General features: G+C 42.2%; 1 protein-coding gene across 2 annotated transcripts in view; it reads right to left on the minus strand.

Annotated features, from left to right (window-relative positions):
- Positions 1–1,789: 1,789 nt before the first annotated feature.
- LOC125761396 (uncharacterized) overlaps positions 1,790–27,668 on the minus strand; it is a 128,611-nt gene continuing 102,732 nt past the window's right edge. For both annotated transcript variants that reach the window (XM_049422483.1, XM_049422482.1), the window contains exons 14-18: positions 25,766–26,504; positions 25,124–25,677; positions 23,595–23,720; positions 5,346–5,504; positions 1,790–5,255 (exon numbers count right to left, since the gene is read on the minus strand). In XM_049422483.1, the coding sequence (XP_049278440.1) occupies positions 4,477–5,255; positions 5,346–5,504; positions 23,595–23,720; positions 25,124–25,677; positions 25,766–26,504 (2,357 nt within the window). In that variant the 3' untranslated portion in view covers positions 1,790–4,476. The remainder of the gene's footprint in view (positions 5,256–5,345; positions 5,505–23,594; positions 23,721–25,123; positions 25,678–25,765; positions 26,505–27,668) is intronic.

The raw sequence follows: 27,668 nt of genomic DNA on the forward strand, positions 1-27,668 counted from the left end.
CTACTACCTCGAATGGTAGTTTTTTCTGTTTTCTCCACCCCATGCAAGGAATATGCATTTGGTCTTTTTTTGGGATTATGTTTTACTAGGCTACGATATACCTTTCCAAGGAGAGTGGCAGAAACACGTGTTGTTTTTCTCTCTTTAATAGAAAGGTTTTTCCTCTATAATAAGTTGTTTAAAAAAGGGTAAAATTAGGATAATGACGAAACGACTTATCCAATTAGTGATTTTATTTTACAAAATTTTACATATCTTTTATAAGCTTTATTTAAAACACTATAATTATTCGTTCGGAATCATTAATTATGACCTTTCTGGCCACTCTACTCACTAACTGTGCAATTCTCATAACAAAAACATCCGTTTGGGTTTGTTCTTCTCTCAACGGTACCAATTTCACCACAGTTTTTCTCTTCCATTCAGAAAAAACCCCGTCATCATTTCACCACAATTTTCATCATTGATGGTGAAAAGTGAAAATGTTGCGCAACCGCTATCATGGCGGGGAATGCAACATGCCGGCTTTCCCGACCGAACGTAGGGGAAACCATGGAATGTTTGTGCTCTGTGCCGATGCTATTGGAAGTGTATAGTGGTCTGTGCCGTTTGTTATTTGTAGCGATTTCCCCTTTTTTCAACCAAATGGCGGCTGTTTTACGCATGAAGCAACGAATTCATTTGTGGCACCATTCACTGAATGAACTTTGTATGGTAATTTGATTTAGAACTTGAAACAGAAGCACATCGTAACAGTTTGAGCATAATATTAATTTCATTTTGCGTTCGTCACTTGTAAAATGTTACTTACAAAACTGGCGAAAATTATATTTATGGAATTTATTTCTATTCTTTAAATAGTTTGGAACTGCGGTAGCTTAATAGAGATAAAAATAACCTTATTTATTTTTAGGCAGCAATTAGATTCTTACTGTATTCTTACAAAGATATGAATTAAGGAATATTATAGAATGCAAAACTAACTATGGTCAAAACGGCAGGGTGAGTCCTCTTGAAGGTGTAGTGCCACGAGAGAAGAAGAATAGAATAAATGATTTATATCGAAATGGTTACGTCTTGATTCCATTTTGACCAGCCACTTCGTTGATAGCGGTCATCTCCGTGCCATCTTCGTGAAATTTTACACAAAAAACGATCGTATTTTTGTGTGTAAAATACAAAGTCTGACTTTCATATTTGAAGGTATTCAAAACAGACAATGAGCTACTTCTAAAAGAGTCTAAAATACATCAAGGATTTGTTTTCATTACAAAAGCTATTTTAACCCAGGCCGTTCTACCTGAATAAAAAAAAGCTATTTCAACACATAGCTTTATATAGCCATATCACGAAATCCATGTGTATACCAGTGTTACAAATATTACAATGAAGCTCCCGCTAGATTCAATCCCGTTTGGTGCTAAACTGCAAAAGCTTTTATCAACTAAATTTCCATGCCTTTCATACAAAATGGATCTTTTGCAAGGGGAACCATTTTAGCATTTAAAAACCTTTAAAGCAAGAGAATTATTTTCCATTACGCTTTTAAGTTAGGCGAATGGAACTTCGTTGAGCTTTTCCTTTTCCCAAAAAGCTTCCAGTAAAAGCGAGAGAGTGAAAATTCTGTTCCAAGGATACTTCTGTAGGATGTGAAATATTTCATGAAATGTTTCAAAATGAAACCAACATTGAATTTCTTTACCTTTTTTCATTAATGCCCAATTATCGTTGTGATATTCTGTTTTCATGAAGAATGAAAATTTATTTTGAAGAAAGAAACAAAAATCACTTTTTAAAAAAACACCATTAGTTAGATTGTTTTTATTGACTCATCAGCGTACAATCGCAATCGTTTGTTTCTCCATCTCGTTCGGGTTTTTTTTTCATTCGTTTTGCTCAATAACAAGCACCTTCACTAGGACCGTTTTCCACTGCTGCTTTTCACACGCTTGCACAACGACAGAACTGCTGTTGATCGTATATGCTTATACCTAGCTATGTACACGTATTGGAACTCAGGCCGATAGCACCGTGTACCGGCAGCAGCAAACAGCAGCAGCTAGATGCAATGATAAATGGATCATCTGTACACGGATGAAACGAGATGCTAACGATCAAGTGTATTTAATTCTAACAACGCACACAACTTATGCTTCGTTCGTTTACCACCCTTTGCTTGTTGGTCTATTTGGAAGGTGAAGGGGAGGATGGGAGAGGAGAGGGGAAGAACGGCGGAAGAGGTAATTTTTTTACGGAACTGGTCGGAAAAAACTGTCGAGTTGGAACACCCGAGTGGGAAGCACGCGGTTTCCCGTTTTGCAGTATATACAAGGAAAAACAAAACTCGGGAAGCGCATTTATCTCTTACTAACGGAGCCCGCGATCATCTTCAACTAGAACAATTTACTCTAGACGGATATGTACAAATTTGCTATCGGCAGGTATTGACGGTACAGGGTAAACAACCGCTTGATCGCTTAAAGCATCGACAACACCACAATCGATCGGTTTTGTATTTAGCTACAACACGAGTTACTTCAGCTTTGTTTTGGGTTTTTTTTACACACGTTTAATTGCTTTCCTCTTTGGATTTTTAGAGGAAAACTTGGGTACTCTAACAGGTGGCATTTCCATCTGCTTATACCTTTCTATATAAGGGTTTTTTTGTTTTTTTACAAATAAACAGATATGCGACGGTACGTTTGTCTTTTAAACAGGTTTTAAAAGCGAGCTTTTCGCAAGCTCATTTCCTACCGTTGATTAGCAAGGATTTCGGGTGTAAAGTGTTTGACTTCACGGTGTTTTCATGACTGTATGTCACTTTGTAATTGTCAATAGAAAATAAATAAAAGGTAACAAAATCACAATCATAATGCAGAAGCTAAATTTTGCTAATAAACATTGCATAACAGCGTACGATCGCTAAACGCCTGCAGGTATGCAATGCGCTTCAATAATGTAGCATTATTGTGATTTTGTTAACAGCTGAGCTAGTCTTCTATTAACAAAGCTTCGTTATCTTTGTTTCGATGGTCGATTGGGATTGGGTAAGCGAAAGAAGGGGAGAGAGAGAGAGAGAAAGATAGGAAGTTTGCCCTACCATGTGGCAAGTATTCACTAAACACCGTCATACACACCGTCAGTCTGAGGATATAGGCCGCCATAGAGGGCCTATCTAGCGCCCGCCCCCCCGGGGGTAGGAGATATGGTCGATAGAGTTCACCGTTGATCGGGAGTGGTTTTTTTTTGTTTTGGTTTGATATACGTTTCGGTTGGATATGCTGCTACAGTGTGGTTCCCGTCTGTATGAGTGAATGATGATTATGCATTATCTACATGTAACTGGAAAACTGATGGAGTTTCTGTTTCACCTGGAGTAGGTTTGTAACGATGCGATTAAAAATGTCACATAGTGCGAGGTTTGAAAATTATACACGCTTCCATCATGTAGCGATTTAATGTTTTTTTTTGTTCTAACCAGGTTAATGTAAATTATTTTAATAATATATAAAGTTCTATGGCAAATCAATATCACCTTACTGGATGAATCTATGTAATAAATAGAAACACAAAAACTAATCACCTTGCAACCAATATTTACACTATCAGTCCACGTTCCTGCTCGTTAAACGATGCTTGTTGCCATATGTACAAACGAAGTAATTAACCTAAACCCCCGTTTTTTTTTTCTTGTTTCACCACATCTATTGCTCAGAAACATAGTTCGCCCTCCCACAAAAAAAAAAACCGGGTACTCGGGTACACCGGGCACACACTGATCTACGCCAGGTATATTCCTACATCACTTTCCAGACACACACAAACACCACAAACTGTTTTGCTTCTTCTGTTCCGTATTTAATGTCATGCTTTGTTTTTGTCTCGTTTGCTTAATGGAAGACTGTCTATTTATTCTTCGCTGCTCTAAGCACCTCGTTATCCCGCCAAAAACCGCCACGGCAGTGTCACTGCTACATACAGCAGTAGCAGAGCAGGAGCATACGCAGAAGATTCGCGGAAGATTCGCGATTCAGGGACATTTCATCCCATTGGGAAGTGGGGTGGGGGGTTGTTTTTGTTTTAATGCTTCCGTACTGATTCGTCCCACATTTTTTTTCTTCCTTTCTCTCCCCCATTTTACTTGCAGAACTCTGCTCACATTGCATAACAATTTCACCCTGGGTAAGAAACCACCACTGACTAGGCCTCGTGTACTCTAGGCCGTATGTGACGTGTGCTGCCGTGTCGGCTACGTACCGACATTATTCCCCACTGTCTCCACATGTTTACCGGCGGTACCTGATTGCTCGTAAGCAATCTTACCAACAAAATGGCCCCCGGTTCGTTTGTGTTCTGGCACAAACTGGCGTGGAACAAGCTACGCCCAAAGGGCTAGCGCTATGCAGAAGTCCACGGGGTTTTAATTCGCTCTTCGAGCACTTCCGGATTAGTGGCGAAGAAATCGTTGCATGCAGCCTACACGCAGCTTTCCGGCCCAGGAAGTGTATCGGTGATGATGTGCTGACGGTTTCGTGTCTTCGTTAGGGTTGCGCCCACCGTCGAACCGGACGATGGTGACGGTGCACTGCTAAAGTCGAGCAGATCCGTCACGAATTCCGAACCGGAGTACCGGTACTCGGGATTTCCGGCACCGTTCAAGGTGGTGGCCGCCTGTTTTAAGTTGCCGCTGCTACTGCGGCTACTGCTACGATACTCGAAGCCAGGATTGGACGCAACACCCGGTTCGCCCGTGGTTTGCTGATGTTCCCCGGGGATGGCACCCAGCGGGGAACTCTTGTACGCGTACGGATCGACCAGTGGTGGCGGATTGTGGTTGTACTGCAGTGTGTGCTGATAGTTCGTGTACGGTTTCTCGTACTCGCCCAACTCCGCCGGGTATTTGCTGGTGCTGCTTAGCTGCTGTTGCTGTTGCTGCTGCTGTTGTAGCAGACAGTAGCTGTTAGCGGAAGCGTCCGTCCGCTTGAGCGTACTCTGCCGACTGGAAGGGGTTGATTTTTGCTGGTCGTAACCGCCCGGTGTGGCGTAGATTGTACCGGCCGGTGGACCTCTCACACCTAGCGGGGAGCCCATCTTTTGGCCCATATCCTTTATCGACTGCACGCTGGCCGAGCCCGTCTTCTGGGCGTTCAGAATGTCCGGCTGCTTTTCGACACCCTGCTTGAGCGTGTAGGCGACAACGTACTTCTGCTGTCCCATGCCCATCTCGAGCGGTGTCGTCACGGTAATGTCCATGCCTGGCACAGGAAAGTGAAAGAACAATTTTGCTTAGTATTGCGGTTTTTTTTTCTCGGGGCGCAAGACAACCGATGTAGCACGATACGTACCGATATGTTTTTCTTTGCCATCACAGAGACCACCACCGTGGCCATCACGCTTACGGCGAATGGCAAGAACGACAACCAGCAGGACAGCAATACCGATGGTAAAGAGGGCACCGGTTAACAATGCCGCAAATGGTAATATCGCAAAGCCCTCCGTTCCATCTGAAAACAAAAGAATGAAGCGTTTGTTCTGGTAAGTGTTAAGATAAATGAAAATATTGCTACATAATATATCCTTTTAGAAATTTTGTTTCCACCAAATATCCCATTAAACGAAGATAACCGCAGATGAAATTAAAAAAAGTTTTGGATCCGTATATGCAGAAGAAAAAAGAACGATCGTTTGTTCAATGAATGGTACGATGGCTCTAGTATTACGAAATAGACCTGCAAAAGCTCCAGTGGGCAGATTTTGTTATCAGACAAAGCACCGAACAACTCATATAGTCTTCTTCAAGTCTTTTTAGATTGTCTACAACAGTGAAGTCAAACTCATTTTTCATTTTTTTTCTCCAAATTCATTCCCTTTTTCCATCAGTTGATTGTCCAGATCAGCAGCAAGGTCCGAAATTCTCTCGGCTAATGTGTTTCTAGACAGGCATCGAAAACGGGCTTTGATGGGATAGAACAGTTCTCAGAATTTATATCACACATGCTACGGCGATTTATTCGTATGAAGAACACATTTGGAAAAATGGTCCATAGCTGAGCATTCCTGTTTGCGCGTAAAGTCGTGTAGAAGTCGCAAGGAAATAAAACTCAATCATTTTTTTTACTTCAAAATGCATTTAAGAGCGTGTTAATTAAGTGTAAACAGAGTACACACACAACACATACGAACTATTCCTTAAATTTCCAGGATACACCATGATTACAGCCGGATAGTAAACGATGTTCTCGTTATTCCTTTGCGGGCCGGATTCAAAGACCTTGCGGGCTGGATCCGAGCCGCGGGCCGTATGTTTGACATGTGTGATCTACATGGACGAATCAAGAGGGCTAGGCCAAAATAGAGTATAGTTTCAAGCATCAATAAAAATGAGCGTTTTTGTGTGTGTCTGCTAGTAGCATATTAGTAGACTATGAAGATATTTTCTTCATCCAAACAATTTTTATTTCCTAACAAAGAATTGAAGTTCAAATAATTCCATTCTTTGCTTATGCTTCTTGTTATGTGATTTCTTCCGCTTTACTTTCGAATTATAATGCTTGTTAAACAAGCATCCTTTATTGAAGAATTGCCTTTAGTATTCTCTAATTTAATTTTATTTAATTAAAATCAAGACCTTTTTCTTGCTTCCGTAATTCCGTTTTTCCACCGTAACGATAAAATGGAAAAGCATTGTTAATTAATTTATAGAGAATACGCTATTCGATTCCTTTGAAGGTGAGATTTGCAAATTATAAAGAAATCTAACCTGATTGGTGTGTTTGCGCTATGTGCCCAAAAGCCAATCAAACACATCTTGTCTAGTGTCCAGTGTCCAACAACAGTGCAGACAAAAATAAAATTCAATTCTTTCCCAACTATACAGTGCAGCGAAATTCCGATTTAAGAAAAACAGATTTCAGATGAAACACAAAACCGACACTTTGCTTCGTAATGGCAAAGGAAAGCAAAAAGAAAAAAGAGAAACCCCCACTCAACTGCAACGCGGTTGCAGCAACCGTGGCAACTGCAGTCCAAGAAGGTGGAAATGAATAAAACATTTGGCAAACTCTCGGCACTCTCCGGGTTGGGGTTTTTTTTAGAGGGGGATTCTGGTTCGCACGGATACCGGGTATCACTTCATTTATTATTATTGTGCACATGCATTAGCAAAAACCAAGGACCGTTTGGGAGCACACACCAAAAAAAAGGCGATAGCGGAAACGTTTCCATTATGCATTTCGCAAACTCGCAAACGAAGATGACGACGAGCACGATTTGCGCCAGGACGACAGAGATTGCATACTGAGAAACGTGGTGATGAGGTGTCTATTCGTAGAGCTGTTCTTCTGTAGGTGGCAAGAAGAATGGCACGAAGCACACGAAAGCAATCGTTTGTCGCTAAGCAGACGTTAAATTCTCTCCCCACCCGTTGGTTAGCACCGGGCATAAGGGATACCCACTTCAATAAGTTTCATTCGCAACCCCCCCCCCCCCCTTCGAAAGTGGATGGGTGAAGATTTTTGCTGCAGTTGCTCAAGTAGATGATAAATTCTGTATGGTTGTTGTAGTTTTCGTTTTTTGTTTCCGTGGCTCACATTTTACGAAGAATGTGCTTATAGCTTGGTGTTGAATTTTCCAGATTTCCGCTGTTCGATTTGGCAGCAGTGGGGTAATGCTTTGGCCAGTGTAAATAACACCCTCTTCGCTCCCGTTTGAAAGGTGCTTTGGGTGCAAGTGCAAAAAGATGTTCCAGCAAAACTAATAACTTAGCATTTCCACCTTTTAGGAAGCGTTTTTCCCCTCTCTTTATTTGAAGTGCGTTTTTGCTGCAGTTGCATTCTGCACTTTTTTTTTTGCTCGGTTAGAACGGTCGGGCCGTATCAAGGTTTTGCACTTTGGTGAATGAGGGTTTTTCCTCAATGGTGTTTTTCTGTATATGTGTGGGGATGTTTTTCGGGGTGTGAATTTGTTTTCCAACCGGACGGAAACGACACATCTTTCCTTTGTCTTTGAAGAATGATGAACCACGGCCGGAAGTCCGGAGACCAAATCAGATCCGGGCTAGGATTTTTCCAAGTAAAAAAAAAACTGTTCTTCCATACATACACATAAACACACGCATACGCTAAAGTGTGCACTTTTTGTGAAGTTGAGCAACCCCAGAGAGCAGGAATTTGCTGCAAATGACGACCAGCTGAAATTGTACGCCGAGGTTTCAGTGAATGCTTTTGCAAAAGCTCACATAAGCTTCCTTTTTCACCAGTGAAAGAGGTTGAGGTGGATGGAGCATATAATCCATTCGAACATGGTACCGCACCCCGGATTCGGGGGGTGGTGGGTGTGGACGAATGCAACGAAGCGCATGGCAACGAAAAAGGGTTGGAAAGGCACTCAGGAAAATGAAACAAAAACACCCTCTCCCCCCTCACCACAGCACACCGCACCACCCGGATGTGGTGCATCGGAGCTGATGGAGGTGTCAACGAAATGTTTTGCAACAAAAAAAAAAATCCAAAGAAAGAAGGATATAATACTTTTCCCGTCCAAAAACCCGTTAACCGTACCGATCGTGTGCGAGTGATCCGGTGAAAGGTAAAAGCTTTAAACGAAAGTGGAAAGCTTCCAGCGGGCACCGAAATGGTGGGTCATTTGTCTGTGGCAGGCTTCCGGATTGTGTGTCTGTGTGTGTGTGGCAGCACACATACATGGAAGGATGGTTGAAACCGGACGGACGGAAGCGCGACAGAAAATAGACGAAGGAAATGGGTTGAATTTTATTGCCCACTAGCGTCCGTCAGCTGGGTTTCACCGATCTCACCCGAGTTTCCCAGTTTCACTCTGCATGGGATGGTTTTTTGTTTCTCGGTTGGTCGCTGTTGGAAGCATAAGAAATGGACATTTCTCGTCGATGGATAATGCTGAAGGATAGCATTAAGGGACGATGTGGTAAATGGGCTGAAGGGAAATAATAGCTTGCGGAGAGAGTGTAGTAGCGGAAAATTGTGATCATAAGTATAACATATTCGAAAATGTGTTTATTTAAAGCCGATAAACAAAAATATTTTTATACAATGCTCAAAATGGTTTAGTGTTCTTCAAGATATTTTTTTAAAAGTATTTTTAAATTTTCATTTTGTGATGACTATAAATTCGTCACAAATTCGACTCCGAAGAAAATATATTTTTATAGCCTTTTCCTTTTTTTATTTTTCCTTAACCACGGTCTCTTGTAAACAATCCTAAGCTATAAATAAAAAAATCTTCAAAAATTATAAAAACGATTTTCTACATCTCGCGATCAATAGAAGCTTCAAGGATATGGGAAAATAAGTACAAAATCCTCACTAAAACCAAGTTGTCCAGATTAAACCACGATCAGAGTGGCATTGCAGTGGAGATTGCACTTCAAGTGACACTCCAATCCTAGTGTCTCTTGCCATGCCGTGCAGAGCTATAGACACGGTTGGCATACTTACTGTTCGTCGTTGTAATACGGTTAAAATCTATTCACGGAAACCGAACTAAACCATCGGATAGTTTCGATGGCACATCGATCCAGCTTTTTTGTGTTTTGCAAATTTTTATACCCACCCCTTTTGCATCCTTGCCACTTTGCAGGTGCCCGACGTTTAAAGCGGTCCAGCACTAACCTCGAAACGGATCAACCCGCATTGTGTTTGTCAACGGATGTTTTATCCGCTTCGTTTGCTTTCTAGTTCAGTCGTTTGTGGTTTTCGGGTTTTACAGATACAAAAACGGGATGGAATTTTGCTTTTTTCCCCTACTATCGAATATGTTCTTTTTTTACAGCTGCTGAGAATTGGAAGTATGTGTAGAGGGAGGAGGTTCAAGTGGAAGGCTGCATGTGCATGCATGTGGTTAATGCTGTCGAATGATCTTACGGGATAAGAAGTGGAAAATATCTCCCGCTTAGATCGTTTCCCTTTACGATGAGTAGTACTAAATCACAGATTTACTGAGATTGCATTTTTGTTTCAAGAATCATCAACCATTGATAGCCAATAAGCTTGCATCGTAGCTTTTACTCTGCAGTTTATGATGATAAAACGGAAAAGTGGTTTGATTTTAACATGTCAATGTAATGGTGATTCGTTACAGAGCAAAATGATTCAAATTGAATTTAGTCCACTTTGCTTTTTTTTACTGTTTATTCATTTCAATATCAACAAATCAAATTCAAGCCAGATTTGGTCGCATAGACTCAAGGATTGCCATTTACTTTTGAATAAATAGAAGATTGTATTGACTCTTGATGAAAATTGTTGCCTTTATTGACATGTTTGTATCCGTTTAAAAATTATTAAAGATAACACTCCGAATAGGATTTGGTACCATGTAATCTACAGGTGTTCACCTTTGTTTCTAAACCACCGAGTAACTTGTTCACACCTGTTATTTTATGCATTGGTTATTTCCTCTTTGTTAATTTAATGTGATGATTTTTAATAAAATGGTCCGAGCGTAGAAGAGAGCTTTTGTGGTCAAGAAAAATCCTCTAGGATGTTATTGCAAATCCTCATTTTTAAGTTTCTTAAGCAAATTTTAAACATTTTGTTTTTATTCATGTAGAACGGCCTGGCCTTATTTTAAACAAATTATTACACATAAACCATTGCAACCATATTTTGGATGGAAAATTTTTAAACCTTAAAAAATATTATACAATTACAAAGAGTTGACCCAATTCTTGTGTAAAAGAGTTAAAATAAGCTTTTGATAAAGTTCCCTTAAAAATGTTTCACGTAATGTGGGAAACATTAAGAGGAATAATGTCTACTGTTTGTTAGTTTACTACGCATATGATTGTTATGAACTTTTAGACCCGATTAAATATGAAGTGCCTTATATATCTGTACCCAATTTTGGTATTGTTTAATGAAATAATCTAAATAATTCAAATTGCACTAAATTCACATTTCTTTTGTTTTAATTGAAGTACGTTAGTACAAACAAAAACATTATTTTATTGCTATATATATTTTCCCCCTAAGTTTAATCATTTTGCCCATTGAAAGTGTAATTTAAACAAACCCATAAACCATCGTTCACTCAACAACAAAACAAGAAAAACTGCATCACATTTGCATTCGCTTGCTATCTTTACCGCCCAGGGTTTTTGTTGTTCCAATGTGTCGTTTCGCAAAAACCAAACAAAGAGCTAATCCTTGCACACGGTGAACGCAAAAAACCCACCATCAGCACACTGTAACGCTTGGTAAATATTGCCCGGATAGTTAGCATTTATTGCATCCTCCCCTTCGCCGTTGGGTGGCGTTGCAAGAGCGAGCAAAGGAAGGAGAATGCAGAAAAGGAAAAGCCGGAACGTTCCCAACGTTACCCTCTTGAAAGGATATAATCAGGCTGTGTGCGGTCAATGGCAAAACGGCATACTTAGATTCAGTTTGAAAAGGTACAAAATTTCAATGAGCTAAAGAATAATCAACCGTTGAATGGAGAAAGAAAATCGCTCACCGGTAAACACAGTGCACACGCGGAAAAGTGCTCAAGTGGACAGTAGCGTACGGTGACACTGTTGGGGTAGGTGCTCAAATGAAAAGTGGAAAGACGTTAGAAGGTAAGAGGAAAAGAAAACAAAACACACACACACACACAAACAGACATTATATGCACACGTGTGGGGTGAAAGAAGGGAAACATACACATTCAGCAGAATGGATAATGATGTTGGATATGCTGCTTTTATGCTCCCGTAGACACATGCGTTCAAGGATACTGGATCACAGCTTCGTTTGGTTTGGATTCCAGTGGGGGGGGGTTGGGAGGAGACTGTGAGGGGTTTGGGTACAACACGCACATGTGAGCTCGGTACAGCAGGTCGATTCACACGATGTTTCGTGTGTCAGCGAAAAAAAAATCACCAACCTTCGACCACGACACGGAGGAGGGCACCGAACCGAATTTCCACCTTGACATCGGGCTTCAACAGAAGAAGAAGAAATGGCGAGACCCCGTTTCGGAATGTTGTTGTTGTTTTTTTATGTGCTCCATTCCATCAAAGAAAAAAAAACCAACCGGGACACAAAAACGTCGTCGCATTGTTTGCGCCAGTCAGCAGTGGAAAAGCAGTGAAAATAAATGCGAAAAACTGTACTCAAGATGCAAAGAACCGAACGGTTGGGGGTTTTTTTTGTCGCCCGTCTCCTCTTTAGCTCCCAGTTATGGCCAGCATTGTGGGAGATGAGTTCCTCCAGCTTTCTACACCCTTCTCCCCGCCATATTTCTTTCCCTTCCCCAACCATTTTCCCATCGATGTTCCAACTGTTTACCATTGACCCATCGTCGGAAGCTGAGTTTTATTGATCCCCTCGGTTTTTACGACAGTGAACCCCTTTTTGCAAACCTCCGATTGGCCCCCGACAGGGAAGAGGGGAACAAGGGAGGAATGAGGAAAGCTTCACAAAAAAGTGAAGGGAAGCCATCGGGGAGATACAGACTCCAGTGGACCATTTTTCTACCCGACCAGAGCTGTACAAAGGGGAGTTTGGGTTTGGGGGAGGGGAGCTGGTGCTGGAGTCTTTTGGGGGATGGGACCGGTTCTATCGGCTGCGTATTCGATTGTGCTGACCGAGGCACATTTGCATATATGCAAAGTGTCGTTTTGCAGTACACGTGTTAAGCGTTTCCTTCTTCTTTTCCATGCCCGGAGGTTACTTGCATTGGGTGAGAAAATACGACTCCATCTCGCACAAGGAACAGGGTTCGGGTCATATTTCCTTACGGTCGTGGCTACGGCAGTGGAGTTCGGGGTGGAGAGGGAGCATTTGTTCCGCTTCTTTCATTTTTTGTTGAATCTCTATCTCTCTCTCCCTCTCCCTCTCTCTCTCTCTCTGTGTGTATTTATTGGTATGTGCAGTTCTACATTCCTTCTCATTCGATTCTCAGCATCGTGTTTTTTATCGACCTTAGGGATGGATTTGCGCGTCCGCGTGTGTATGTATACGAGCATGCATTCGATTGTCCTTTTTTGCCCCGCAACGCTACTACTTCGCTTCTCTTATCTGTGAAAGCCCTCAATTCCCCTTTGGACAGCAGGTTCATCATTGCAGGGCAAAGCCGGGCTCTCACTTCGAGAGGGTAAACACCGAAAAGTTGGTTCAATCGATCGAAGGGAATTGGACCATTTTTCCCCCAAAAAAAAAGAAAACCCCGTTCGGTTTCGCTAAATAAACGATAAACGATTTGTGGAGATGCTGGGGCCACGGGGATATATGCGAGCGAATCGAAAACGGTCCCTCCCGAATCGGTGCAGGGAACCTCAACCCATGCCACCCTTACCTTTGCCGCGTGTCTTTCATTGCTTTCCGAATGCTTTTTTGCTCAAACACGCGTACCATTCTTGTGTGTGTGTGTGCGTTTTTTTATTGGTTGGAAAATTGTTAAAGGAAACAGAAGGAACATTTCTGCTTCTTTACTTCCCCCGCAAACCATGCAGTCCGTTTTGTGGTGAAAGAAAGCGCCGGAACCGGATGGAGCAAAGATCAATGTTGCCCCCAGGGGTGGGTGGCGGTGGCACGGTTTAATGGGATTGTGGCAGGGTGTGTTTTTTCCGGTTTATTAAAATAAATACGGCTTCGGCCGGATCTATTGGTGGATTGAAGAGTAGTTTAAGCGCTCTTTTTTTCCTTTTAAGTGTTTTCCATTTCCTATCGCAGCAAAGCAATGAAGGTTGCTGGTAGTTTCGGTGTAGTTCGGTGTAATTTCGGGAGATTTTTTTTCCTGTTTCTTTTACATTTTAAAAGGATTTGAAAAGATTTTGCGGTCAGCTTTGGTTTTCGTGGACAACAATGCTATGGATGTAGGGATGTTTATTTAAGTTTGTGAGAAAGTTGCAAAATTGTAAAGAATAGAAAGAAAGCCATACAGTGGTCGAGAGAATGAATGCAAATTCAACAAGAAACATATGAATATTTTCCAAACGTAATAGTATTGATTAAATTTCAATATCAATATTATAAATTGAAGCATTTTGATCTATACAACAAAATTAAAGTAGCTAGTTTACGTTTCGGCCCAGTTTACGGGGCGGCCCGGTGGTGCATGTGATAAACGGCGCCAGTCCACACGGCTGGACCGGGTTCAAATCCCATCCGGACCGTCCCCCCGTAGCAAGGACTGACTATCCGGCTACGTGCTAAAAATAAGTTTAGTAAGCCAGAAATGTCCGGCGTGACCTGTAAGGTCGTTAAGCCAAGAAGAAGAAGAAGAAGAAGTTAACGTTTCTTGTTGGAGAATCGAGAGTGAGGACCTTAGTAAATGATAAACCTGAATATAGACTAGCACGTGGTTTCTTTACAGTGAAGATTAAAATTAACTATGGCATTTATTAGCTTCACTTTTTTGTAAGATGCTCAATACATTGATATAGAACCTTCAAACATACAATATAGAATGAAACAGAGAATAAAATGAAAGGCAAAATATTGAAAAATTTCCAACGATAACATCCGTCTAAAACAAACAACATCCGTTAAAAATAAACAAAGATCCATCCGTCTTTTCTGTAGAAAAATTAGAAAAAGATGACATGATCCGCTTGTGTTTGTTGATAATTTTAATTAGAGAATTCGTTAATTAAAAATGATTTAAAGAGAGTCAGTTAGTCAGTACAGAGCTGCACATCAGTCGATGTTAAAAAAAACGTAAAATCATTCTACACATGGAAGCGAAATGTCTTCCTAAGATGTGATGGAAACAAAAAAGAAAAACTCCCACACAACCTGCAGCAGAATGTTTCCGGCTAGGTTCCATGCCGCACATTGAACCAGTGCTCCGAGTCGACTAACATACCCAAGTGCCTATCATTTTGCATCACTCAACACCTCTTTAGTGCAACCTTTCGGGAAGAAGGGTTCCGGGATACAAAATGGAAAAGAAAAGCAACACCCGTCCATGGTGAATATAGAACCGATGGATGATGGGAAACGGAGTGCAAAAAGCAAAACGCACGCGGGACACATTGATTGATAGTGAAGACTTCATCAATCGTCGAGTAAACCGCACCAGCCACCGGGCGCAAAGTTAACGATTTCCAGCGACGAAAAGTTTTACCCACACTTCGATATACAACGGTTAGTTTCACGGTCGGCAAGAAGAGGTCGGCGTGAAGTAAAACTACTGTCGGCCAATGAGTACGGCCAGGGCAAAGCTAGCCTCTAGCCCTCTGACCTTTACCCCGATTGAAGCCTTTTGCCAGACAGCGGGTTTTGCCGCTGGTCTGATAGATGAGATGGTGCTGATGAAAGTGTGTGCTTCAAGTGTGCTGGTTCCCTTCACGAGTGCCAATGCCACTGGAAAAGAAAGGCGCACTGGTGGCTAGTAAATTATCATAAAAAATCTCACCCTCAACCCATGCTTCATCCCTTTCCACGTAAAGCCCAAAGTTCATTGTGTCGGTTTGAAGGGAGTTTCACAAAGAAAGAAAAAAAAACAACGAAAGAAGGGCTTTGTATCGTGCCTTCGGTGTAGCGTTGTCTATCTTAATGCAATGCTGGAGATGCTTTTGAAGAAGCAGCAGCAAAAATCCCTGAATGAGGGGAACCATGGTGTTTGCGGTTGGCCAGTAAATCGATCGCCATTAAAATTGATGATGATTATTTATCGTGTATGAAGAAAATCCATTTATTATAATGATACGGAAAATAAGGAAAAGCCGTTTCCCTTCCCCATTGTGTGTGTGAGTGCATTGGAGGGAGAGGTTTTCCGTTTCAAAAAAGAAAGTACAAAGAGTAACGCCGAGCAACCAAACTGACGATCGTAAGTGGAAAACGTGCAAGGCCACGAAGTGGGGGAAGGCAAAGGAAAAGCGGTTCGTCATTTATCACAATTTTGCCACGGATTTTCTCGCCCATGACCGCAGAACGATACCTCCATTTCGCATCGGTTTTCGCTCGGTTAGAAGTTCCTTTTTTTCCTTTTTTGCTACAGTCAACGTGTAGCGCTGTTTGTGTGTGTGTATGTAGGCCGCAAGGTGATGAAAACGTTCGAATGGAAAACGAGCATCACCGGCAAAAGGTGGCAAGGTCGAAATCCGGAACCGTTTGCCAACCGATAAAGCGAGAACAATGTGAACTTCAAGTGAAGATCGCTCGTAAGTGTGCCTGGCCCGGCCTTTGCTTATTTCCCGATTGTTCCTCCACACTTCTGGTACTGGAATGGACCCCTCCTTCCGTTCGTCCTCTCCTCCTTCTCAGGATACTGATGCTGATGGGTTTCCGGTGTTGTTTACGATTGGAAGTGAAAATAAACAGCCGAACGCGGTGAATGAACCAGCGCGGTTCCAGCGTTTGCATCCGTTGTTACGCACCGACGGATTTACTGCCGGGTCCAACAGGAATTGTGTTGCCTTGTGTGTTTGCCGCTAGTCAGGCTAGTAAACCAGTCGAATGACAGACCGCGTCGTACCATCGCGAACGCAACACATCGATCGAGCCGGCTGCTCATCGTCAACGTTCGCAAGGGGCGCAAGCTGAGGAGCCATGGAGCCGACCGAGGTTTTGGTGGCCCGATGGATGCGGTGGATGAATTCCACGGAGGGTGGTAAATTTATTTCCGTTTTGCCGCATTCAATTACCGAAGCGATACGTTAGTAATTTTCTTTTCCTTCGATGCGCCTTTTACGTTCTACAGCTACGGACGGGATCCGGCCGCTGTCTGGTCATGTTTTGTTGCGTGGTTCGCGTGCGCATTTCCGATTTCGCGCCTAAGCAAAATGGGGGGTGTACAGGGATGCTGCTTCAATCATGTCCCTCCCCTTTGCCTCTCATACCCCTTTTCCCGTTCCCTTTGTAGCAACCAACAGCCGGGGGAGGAACGACAACGGACTAAAACCCCACAGCCACAATGAATAAGTAATGAACCGCGCGTCGAGGATTGCGAATGGATAAAGTTTTTATCCCAGTTGGCCAAAAGATCACTCACTCGGAAGGGCAACGAGTGCGAGGAGGGCTTTTGGCACCCTGCCTTTGTCCCACCTTTGAGTGGTAAGGCTCAGATGATGCGTTGATGATCTTTTTTTTTATTCTGCTTCTCTATCCACTGCACGGAGTCTCTGTCTCTAATGCGATCTCTCGCCCCCTTAAGTGGCACTGTTGGAATGTGGCACTGTTCCTGAACCGGGGGAGGGGGGGGGGGGAGGTCTATAAAATGTAAAACTTTTTAATTGCAATATGGGGACCCATTGCGAGATTGGCGGAAACCAATTCCAATTGCAATAAAACTTTAGCAGGCACCGTTTGTATCCGGGCGCTTCTGTTGCTGGTGGCTTTGGACGAGGCTCTCAAAATCCAAACCTGTGGCTGGGGACGTGAAGCGGCGAGGAAGCGGTCGGAATGGAAGATAAGAACAAATGGATGAGCGGCGGGAGAAACGTTAAAAAAACGTTGACCCGAACGTGCATAAAAATTAACGCACTGATGGGTGACAACTTTGTTTCGCGAGAATTCATCCCTCCGTTCACATTCTCCGCTACTCAGGTACGTTGCCCTGATTATCGATTCCGGGGTGTTTGGAATGTGATTATTTGTTCGACTAAGCAAGGTTTAGCATTTGTTGGTTGTCTTTTTTGTTGGTTGTGCAATTTAAAAAGCACAACAAATGGAAAAGGTAAGCGTGTATTTGCAAAAAAAAAAGGACACGCATGGCGCAAATATGGTCCGTAAATAGAAGGATCGGTATTTGCACAAAACGTTGTCCCATTGGTGATAGATTCTCTGTCCTTCCGGGAAACAATTTTTGACGGTTGTTGTCTTGTTTGATTTATTTTTTTTATATCCTTGACACAAACCGAACTCCCGAATGTATCGCACTTTGAAAAGGGAGAATTTTTATAGACATTTTATACAACAATTCGATAGGCGGATGAACTGTCGCATTGTACAAGTTTTTGATTTTAATTGAATCATGATTGAACTAAGTTTTATAATTTTAAAACATTTTTTGGGGTGATTTTTGTGATGCGGAAAACTAGTTATGCCTAGTAACGCAGTGTAACTTTGTTATAAAAAAAGTAATGAAAATTTGTTTTTTTTCCGTGACATTTTGTTACTTAAAAAATTATTTAAATATAAAGTTCATTTTGAGAGACTTACAGCAATAAACATGTATTTTTCTCAATTCTTCTTCTTTTTGGCTTAACGAACTCTGAGGATATACCGGTCATTTTTGTTGGCCATATCTACGGCGCGGTTAGGATTAAATGCGTTGTCCTGTTGTGTGGAACTAGGGCCGTTTGACACATATACAACCACATTTTTTTTTACCACATAAACTCCTTAAATAAAATGAAAGTATATTTTTTAAAAGTATAATTTTTTTAATTTTTTTTTTTTGTAAAACAACTTTGTTCCTTGTTTCGTTGCCTTTCAGCTCACTAGCACATAGCTTACTGGCGAACTAGTGGCGTGATTTATCTAAATCCTTTCAGGAAAAATCCTCACTAATGGTATTGGTGATGAGATATAGTAGCATGCCAACACGATTCACCGTGATCATTTGTTGAATAAATGGGTTCAGATCGATTCAGGCATGTAGTGACGATACTCGACACTATATATATACTTCTGCTACATTCCAATGTCTCACGATCTAGCCACGCTTCCACTTCTTCCAACCATTAGCGAAAGTGCTAGTGCCGAAACGGGAGACATTGGTTATAAATATCTTACTATTACCGACGGTAATCACCACCTATTTTGTTGCTCGCACAATTCGACCCAATTTGCAAGTGTATGGATGTGGGTGTGTGTGTGTGTACAAGACCATTTCCCGCATCGCTGATGATCCCACGCCACGCATATCTCATACACCGCTCTCACATACCTTTCCGGTCACGGGCTAATGTTGCGAAAAAAACCGGTAAGACGTTTCGAGCTGGATGAGATGATCACTACACACCCGACAAAAAACCCGCACCACATCGGAAGATTCATCTTCAGCGATAAAATAAATCACCCCGGCCTTGGTCGGGGGAGTGCACTCGCTATAACTCGCTGCTGTTGGGTGTCCATTTTCATGTCTCCGTACGGCCCTTGTGCAACACAAACAACCAACCGCACGGAACGCGACATAGGTTCGTGGCTGCTGTAGAGCCGACCAATAAAATGAAATAAAACTAAAAGAAAAAAAAATATACGGATTTTCCTTCTTTTGGTGCGCGTAGTGTGCGAATGTTTCTACGGCACTATAATTTATCTTATAGCAAAACAGTTCATGAAAAATTTTAACCCCCACAGCTGCATTTGGAAAGGTTTCTGCATCGGCACCAAACTCTCCTTACCATTTCGAACGATTCCACGGTTTCAGCGGGGTAGAGAAAAAAAACTCCAAGCGCATTAGCCGTTGCAGTATGGCCGTTGCGTCAGTGAATGTTTGTGGTTCACACTCGATTGGTAGGTGGTGCTGCTGGTGCTGATAAAAAGCACCACTAGAGTTGCAATATAAAAAAATACCATTTCCCCGGTGTGATGCATTTGCTCCGCGTCTGTGTGTGGCTTTTTTGCTCTCTCTCTCACACACACTCTTTGATTGCCCATGCTTTCCGCTGGTTTGGTTTCGGTCGATGGCACACACTGTTTGTCCATGTTGACCGGTTGTATACATTCCGGTACGGGTAGACGTTGATTTAGCGTGCATTTGTGTGGCTTTGGAGCACGATGAGCTCCCAGTGTGCCCAGAGTATCCGATATCCCGTGCAACCATTCATTCCGCTTATAGATTTAAAGCGCCCAGTGTGGCTTTTAGGAAATAAAAACCTTTGCCTCAGCCCCAGTTTCGTGAATGAGAGTGCTCTCTCCCTCTCTCTCTCGCTCGCTCTCCTTCTGCCTATTGAACTGCTAGTGACTAGCGCTATTGCAAGCGATTGATTGATTATTCATGAATGGTGGAATCGAAAGCAATGCCAGCCAGATGCTGTTGAGCGAAAATTTACCCATCCCCGCGTGCAGGCGCGATTTTGTGGTTTAGCTGTAGAAAGAATTAAAAAGCTTCAAACGTGCTTTCGTTTAAAAAAAAAAACGGAACCGAACGATAACAAGCTCAAAAGAGGGAATAAAATTAAGACGAAAAAAAAACAGACACTGCTACTTCCGTAACAAAATCCTACCTAACAATATCGTGGTCTGCCCGTGGTGGCATTACGTACGTTTTGCCATGCTCGTTATCGTTCACTTAATTCTAGCCGAGCCGTTGAGGTTTCATCCCGAAAAGCGTACGAGTACGAGCACCCAAAAACCACATACCAATCTTATCCACTGTCTCTGCACGGTGAAGTGAACCAAAAAATATAGATGACTTGGAAGGGAAAACTTCAGCCTTGTTACCAAGCAACTTTCGCTTGGGTTCGACCCACCGGGCCACACAATCATCGTCACCCCACGGTTTTGGACAGAGCTGAGAAACGGGGAAGAACTTTTCATCTACGACTACATTGGCACACAACGTTCTCCGCTCGCTTTCACGTGCCACTCGAACCACTCGAAAGACCATGGGTACCATTAGGCCAAAAATTGAACGGTCTGTTTATTCTGTCCAAAAATTTGACGGCGTCCATCCTTGCACCGATCCGACACATTCTGGCAGTTCACTTTATCCACGAAATCATTCTACCACCCCGGCACTGCTCGTGCCATATCGATTTGAAGGGGAGTGGAGGCCAACTTCCCCTCCCAAAACCCCAGCCAGTACGGCGAGTAAGCGACTGGGCGCCTCCATCGAAAACTTCACCCATCATTATCGCATCCCACTCGCCCGCAAAAGTGTTGCTGTCGGTGGGATGCACTGGAGCGTATTTGTGTGATGACCACATCATCGGGGAAAATTTGTTTACATCGTTAGGAAAAGTGAGTGATAACTTTTCTCACCATCATTTCGATCTCGAAACGGGTGTGCTGGGTGTGCTGTTCCCTGTCCGTTGTTCGTTAGGTGGGCGAACAACACGAGAACGGCATAGAACGGCGATCAAGAATGGGAATGGACAGAATAAAACACGCAGCCAATGGGCTAAAGTTGGACGTAAAATTAGGAAAACATTCTATTTGATGTGCTGAACGACAACGTGAACGAGAGCAAAGTTACATTAGACGGGCGGGGGGGAAAGCAGAGAAGAAGAAAAAATAAACAAATGAAACAAGGATGTGGCATGAACCAGGGGTCTAGAACAAGGGGAATACACATAACGGACAACGGTAGAACTTTTGCTGACGATCGTTACGCCATCCAGAGAGACGAGGCTGATGGAAATAAAATATATCACAAGAAAACAAAAACAAAGCATAGCACGTAAATGTGCGAGATGAGAATAAACAAAAAAACAGAATAAACACACACACAATGAAAACTAGGGAGTGAAGTGAAAAAGTTTTCCACCTTCCGCTGTTTGCTTGTTGCTTGTTGCTTTTTGCTGTTTTGAAACCGGTGTGTTTCGCTTAGGGGAAAAAGAGACGGGTCGTACAACATGGAGAATATAAAGCAGGAAAATCAAAATGCAAACAAGTTGTGTCTGTGTCTAGGTAAACTTAATTGTGAAGATAAATTAATTGTACCAGCAAGCTCGAAACTGTCGAACTGGGATGAAAGGGGATCCTAGGAAATTAAAAAAAAATCCCCACCAGGTGCTGTTTAATGAGATATTGTTGAATGATATTTTTTCATATGATGCATTTCAATATAATCGTGTTTTGTTGGTGTTTCGTTCTCATTACTGAAACAATTTAAAATATTTATTTTTATACAGTGCATTAGCAGAGTACGGGTAAGAAGCAGGTATAAGAATGAAGGCACTACTCTATATAAAAAAATGTTTTAATTAGATGATTAGAAAACAAGAAGTTAGTCATAATTTAAAAAAAAAACGTTAGAGTCACCGAAGATTTTTAAAATAAAAGAAATGATTAAAAAGATAAAAGGTTAAAGTGCTATAAGTTAAATAAGGTCATGCTGACCTGAGTCGACTTGAGATCAAAGAATTTAATAAAACAAAAGTTAATCGATCAGGATTCCTTAAATAAGGATTTAAACAATCTTATTTTGCACTGAAAAAACAAAACAAACGCCTGTTAATGGTGCGATCAACGTCTGTTCCGATAAAGCACACGAAAGCGCCTGAATGTAGGCTAACACCGTTTTATCACGTTCTACTCATGATCCGGTTTCATCCCGCCGTTTGAGAATATGGTTTTTCTTTCTGCCTGTAGCAACGCAGCAAACGTTTTTTCTACCTCCCGGAGGAAAGAAAAAAAAACAATAGACGATGTTAAAATAAAAATAAATGATGGCAATTTTTGAGCTTTTACAGCACTTTGTCCCCTTCGTTCGTTCGCTCGCTCGTACGGTTGTTGTGTCACCCGCTTTGCCTTTAATGTGTATCGTGTTTTTTTTACTCGAGCTGTCGTGCTCCTAGTACCCGGAACATACTTCCATCACTTCCATCGGTCTCATGGGAAATTGTGAAAATACTTATCGAAGCATGGGAAGCTCACATACGAGGTAACCAGCGGCAGATATCATTCCCGGATCTCGGTAGTTACGTAGCAATAATCGAGCCGAACGAACGGAGATGCAGCAGTTGTAAAAAAAAACACCGACACACACGCAAACTGTCACTGTAACTGGGAAAAAGGTTTCTCAGTTTAAAAATGATGCTAATGATACTGCAGTAAAGTGACAGAGGAAGCAACAAAAATCCTTTTCTACAAAACAAAAACAAGAGAAAAAAAAATCAACGACCAAACAACCTACTTTCTCTACTGGGAATGTAGTGAACGAGAAGCGAAAGTCATGGTCTCTGGTTTGTGCCTTCGGTTCGCATGTTCTACCCAACTGTCAACCGCCCGTTCTTCTCGAATGGCGTCCGCTTCATCTTCCAACTGTTTATTAAATTTACGGAAAATTAGTTTTAATGTGAAAAGATTACCCCCATCGGAATATAACCGGTATCTGTTTTTCTTTATTGTGGGTATTGCTTTATTTTTTTTAGTATCGTTTTACAAAGCCAGGGAGAGCATTTTATTTTTTATTTTGTTGCTGTTTTTTTTGGGAAAAAGCTTTCTAAAAACCGATCCGCCTGGAACGGGATGTAGGCGTACGGCATGAAGCTCTTTCTGGTTAAGATGATTTTGAAGAAATGGTTTGATAAGGTTAAATAGCTTTGTCTTGAGGTAATCCAATCGCTACTGGCTGTACAGCAAATCAACGAAATCGAAAGGATGAAATGGAAACAGATTAGAAGAAAATAGAGACAAAACCAGTATCTGCCAGGTCAGGTGGGTAAGGATACTTTTGTTTTTCGCGACGTTCTCATAAAAGGAAGTAAATTTTTCCGTAAGGTGAAAGTTTGCACATTTCGGTCGCTTACCAACAGCCACTATGAAGCATTCCCACCGTTAACAGTGCTCACTTTTTTGTCACAAACAAAGTATCGAGAAAACACTCTACCCTGCCCCACACTATGTCCCCTTTCCCCGCCATTGAACCCACCCATTTCCTAAACAACCATCGGTATCGAGGGAAACAAAACAACAGCAAACTCAATCAAGATACTCAAGAACGAAATGTGCACAACTTACCGGTCCTTTTTTCAGCTTCATTAATTGCTATATCCTCCAGGATCGTCGGTTCGGAACGACCCTTCTGATTCACGCTGTACGCTATCAGGTGTAGAGTGGGTGTGTAGGCTTCGCTGGGACTTAGTTCTGTGAAGTTGGTTTTACATGAATAGAAGGAAAAGAAAACTAGAATCAGAAAACAACGATTCAAAAGCCAGATAAAGGAGGATTGGTTGTCTCGAAAAAGGAAGGAACAAAACAAAAAAAAAAACAAAAAGGATTCAGTTGAATAGGTTTACAAATTTCGGTGTATCGTCCCCTTTAAAACGGAAGCTTCCAGGTTGTGTTGTGATGGGCAATAAGTGCCTTATTCCAGCACAAAAAAACGGTGCTGCTTCATCGAAGCATGAAGCGGCACCCTGATTGGCGCACGAAATGGCTAGAAATAGGTTTATTACTATTTTTCTTGATAAACTTCGATATCGGGTATGGCGTACGGTGGAAAATTCGTTTCATTTTTGGAACCATTAAAAGCCTTAGAACAAATAATGGCGATCAGAAAGGGAAAGCGTTTTAAACACTGTGTTTCTCTTTTTGGCATTTTGTTTATGTTTTCGCTAAACAAACGATTGCATTACTGGTGATAATTTCTAGAGAAACTGTTAAGATTTCTCTGCATCGATTAATAAGCTTAAGGGGGAATTTTTTCTTGAAGGAATAATGTCTGAAAAGTTTCCAGGGAAATTTTTCGTAAGTCATAAACAGCGTTCGAAATTGACGAAATTCTCATAAATTGTTTCAAATCTAGCAATAATCTGACTCTTCTGAATGAAGAAATAATTCAAAGAGAAAATATATAAATTGAAGTGCTGATATACAGTTCAACAGTTCTAAGAAAAGATCAAAATAAAATCAGTTGTTAAATTATATTCAGAGTATTGTTATGGGAAATTATTGAAATTCATTGTACGTGAAGTAATAAATTGAAAAAAACACATTTACTTTTGACATGATGTTGAAACCTTATACTGCGTCGAAAATTGACCGAGCTATAGCGAGTGATTTGTGTCCGGATTATAAATGAACAAAGGTAACTATTACGGGCGAAAAAGATTGGATGGCTGCTTCAACATGTTATAGTTCAATTGAACAGGATAATAATTTAAAATATTTTAAATAGCAACTAATACCACAGCGTTATATCGTCGATGCGTTTACATTTTGATTAAATGAGTAAACTAGGCAAACTGCTTTTGTTTGTAGTAGGAAAATGGTTTCACTTTTCTAACAAAAGTGCATCAAAGGAAAAAGGTTTTAATGCGATAGTATTTTTTTTGCTGCCTCCATAACTAATTGTACCCTCCTTCATATAATCCAAATATGATTTCATCCTTACCCAAAAACACTCCTATCCATCTGACCTTAAAACAATCACACATTGTACGTGGCATAACAATGGAAATGCAACATAAACGTACCGCAAAAGAAACGAAACAAAAACAAAAACAAAAAAACCAGTAGCCAAAAAGGCTCACCAAGCAGCAACTTACCGGTTAGGTCGATCCGGAAAAGCGGAACGTCGTTAAGGGCACTTGTGATGTTTAGGCGCAATTTGCGCGTCCGGGAGTCGTAGGCTTCGAGAAAAAAGTGCTGCGGGAGGCCACCGTCGTAGCCGGCGACACACTCGAGCTCCATCATGGTGGGTTGCAGCTCGTTCGCGCCGACACCGGAAGCCGTGATGCCACCACCGACGCCACCGTCCGCTGGTGAAGCGTACTGATGCTGATGATGCTGATGATGATTGCCTCCGTAGGAAGTGGTACCGTGTCCGGTGGCGCCATACACACCGGAAAATCCGCCCCCGTAGGACGAGAGGGACGCGGCAGACGGTGGAACCGGTGTCGATTGGTGGCGTATCGTTTTCGATCTTAATTGCGATGCAATCGGTGGTGCGGATGCTGCCGCTGCATTGGCTGACGAGTGATAATTATTTCCACCCCGGGCCCGATCGTCGCCGTGCTGCAGCGAGTACGAGCGCTGATTGCTACTGCTGATGGTGTTTTCACTGTCCCTACCGTTGGCCGTTCGGGGTAGGCTGGTGTTGCTGAAAATTTCATCATCATCATCAAATAGAGCTCTATTTATTTCATTTTGTACATTTTCATTAAATCGCTGTCTGGTGCGGAACTTACCGTAGGTTAGCACTGCCAGTGGTGTACCGGCGTAGACGGCTGCCGCGCTGTTGCTCGGTTGGATCGTTACCGGTTGCGGAGGAAGCTAGGACAGCGGCAGAACTGCCCTCACCGAGCAGGACAGCCGTTGCCGTGTTTAGCAGATTCGTACGGCTGTTCTGTTCTTCACTGGTAGAGCTGCTGCTGCTGCTGCTGCTTTTCGCACTGCTGACACGCCGCCGTAGCATTTCCGTCGACTGCGATGGAAGTGGTCGGGGTGGAAGGAGTGGCGAGGACAGGGGTTCCTTTGATCCGGTTCCGGGACCACCGTCACCGTCCTCACCGTCCGCGGTTAGGCGGGCTGTATCGGCGTCACGGATCGAAGGCAAACCACCGCCAGTGCGGTTACGCCGATCTCGACGGTTCGAAACCGTGCCGGAAGCTTTGGAAGCAGACGAGCGCAAGGAAGCGGATGGGGTGGAACCGGCCCCAGGGAGGTTGGGATTTTTCTGATTAAATTTCACTGTAACATTCCGCCGGTCGGGTGGCACGTTCCGATCTTTAACGAATTGTGGCCCAATGTAATTAGTGTCCCGATAGTGCTGACCTGAATGTCGGCTGCCCGTACCCGGTGGGTCACCGTACGTGTACGAGTACGCGGATGCTGCTGACGCTGCGGAAGCATTCTGACCGTGCTGACCCGAGGCCATTAGGGTCGAGTAGGGGCGTAACGTACAGTTGCGCAGTGGGGCAGGTTTGGCTGATTTTGGACGAATGGAAACGAACGAATGGAAACGTGAGCTAATGCGGGGTTTTTTTTAGGTTTTTTTTTGGGTTGAATTTGTTCTTTTTTTCTTTTGCTTCTCAAGTTTTTTGTTTACACTGCCCGAACGGTGGCAAGGTGGTCGTTCTGTTTGTCGTTCATCTTTAGCGCTTCGTCTTTGGAAACGATCTAAACGACCCGGTACGGTGTACCGTTGACGTCTGCAGTCAGCAGTATTGAGGGATTTTGAGAACCGGCACGATTCATCCCACCACTACAGTAAACGTGAACAGTGGGAATTGCCTTGCCATTAGTCGATCGGAGGTTAGTTGCTTTTTTTGTCCCTCTATCTCTCTTTTTCTCTTTCTCTCTGGTCTGGAATCTCTCGTTCATCGTCAAATGTCAATCAACAGTATCTTGTTATACTAATGAAGAAACGTGATGGAGACATTTCGGCTAAGGTTGGTTTTAAGTGGAGAGTGGATACTTAAAAAGCTCGTTAGAACAAAAAAAAAATCTGCGTGGAATACGTTAGTGGAAAATTGGAGCCGTATTTGAAAGACGCATTGGTACAAACATTTTGTGTTTCTTCAGTTTTCCCGCGTACCAGGGAAATTGTTTTGTTGTGAGAAAGTTAGTACCGTCTCTGAATTCTTTTCCAATTGAAATAGATCATGTAGAGTTATAGGTGGATTTTTTTAAATACTTGCTTAATGCTGTACTAACTGAAATTGATTAACAACTTTCAGTAAGCAAATGTCGCAGTACAAGATACATGAGATGAGAATGATTTAAAATTCAATTAAAAACAATTCAACGATTTGATCGAAGTGGGATACATCACACTTAAAATTATTTACTTGAACATTAATAATTTCCTTCGTTTCTTGATTCTGTTCGAGTTGAAATGGAACATTTAAAGTCTTTAATGAAATCGTTCCTGCTTTATTTAGCTTTTGTATGGGACATGGGGATTTTGTTGCAAAGCTTTCCTAAATATGATAGGGCTTCCTGAAGGATTTGTAAGTGAGTGAGTGGGAGTTTAGTTCAAGTTGCATAAAAATTAGAAAAATAAAATAGGGAAATAGAAAAAGGGAAAATGTTTACCTTTACTTCATTTCTACTTCAAATAGAAAGGAATCCAGAAATGATCCTCTTTTC

The sequence above is a fragment of the Anopheles funestus genome, chromosome 2RL (genome assembly GCF_943734845.2).
Source record: "Anopheles funestus chromosome 2RL, idAnoFuneDA-416_04, whole genome shotgun sequence".
Taxonomy (NCBI): Eukaryota; Metazoa; Arthropoda; class Insecta; order Diptera; family Culicidae; genus Anopheles; species Anopheles funestus.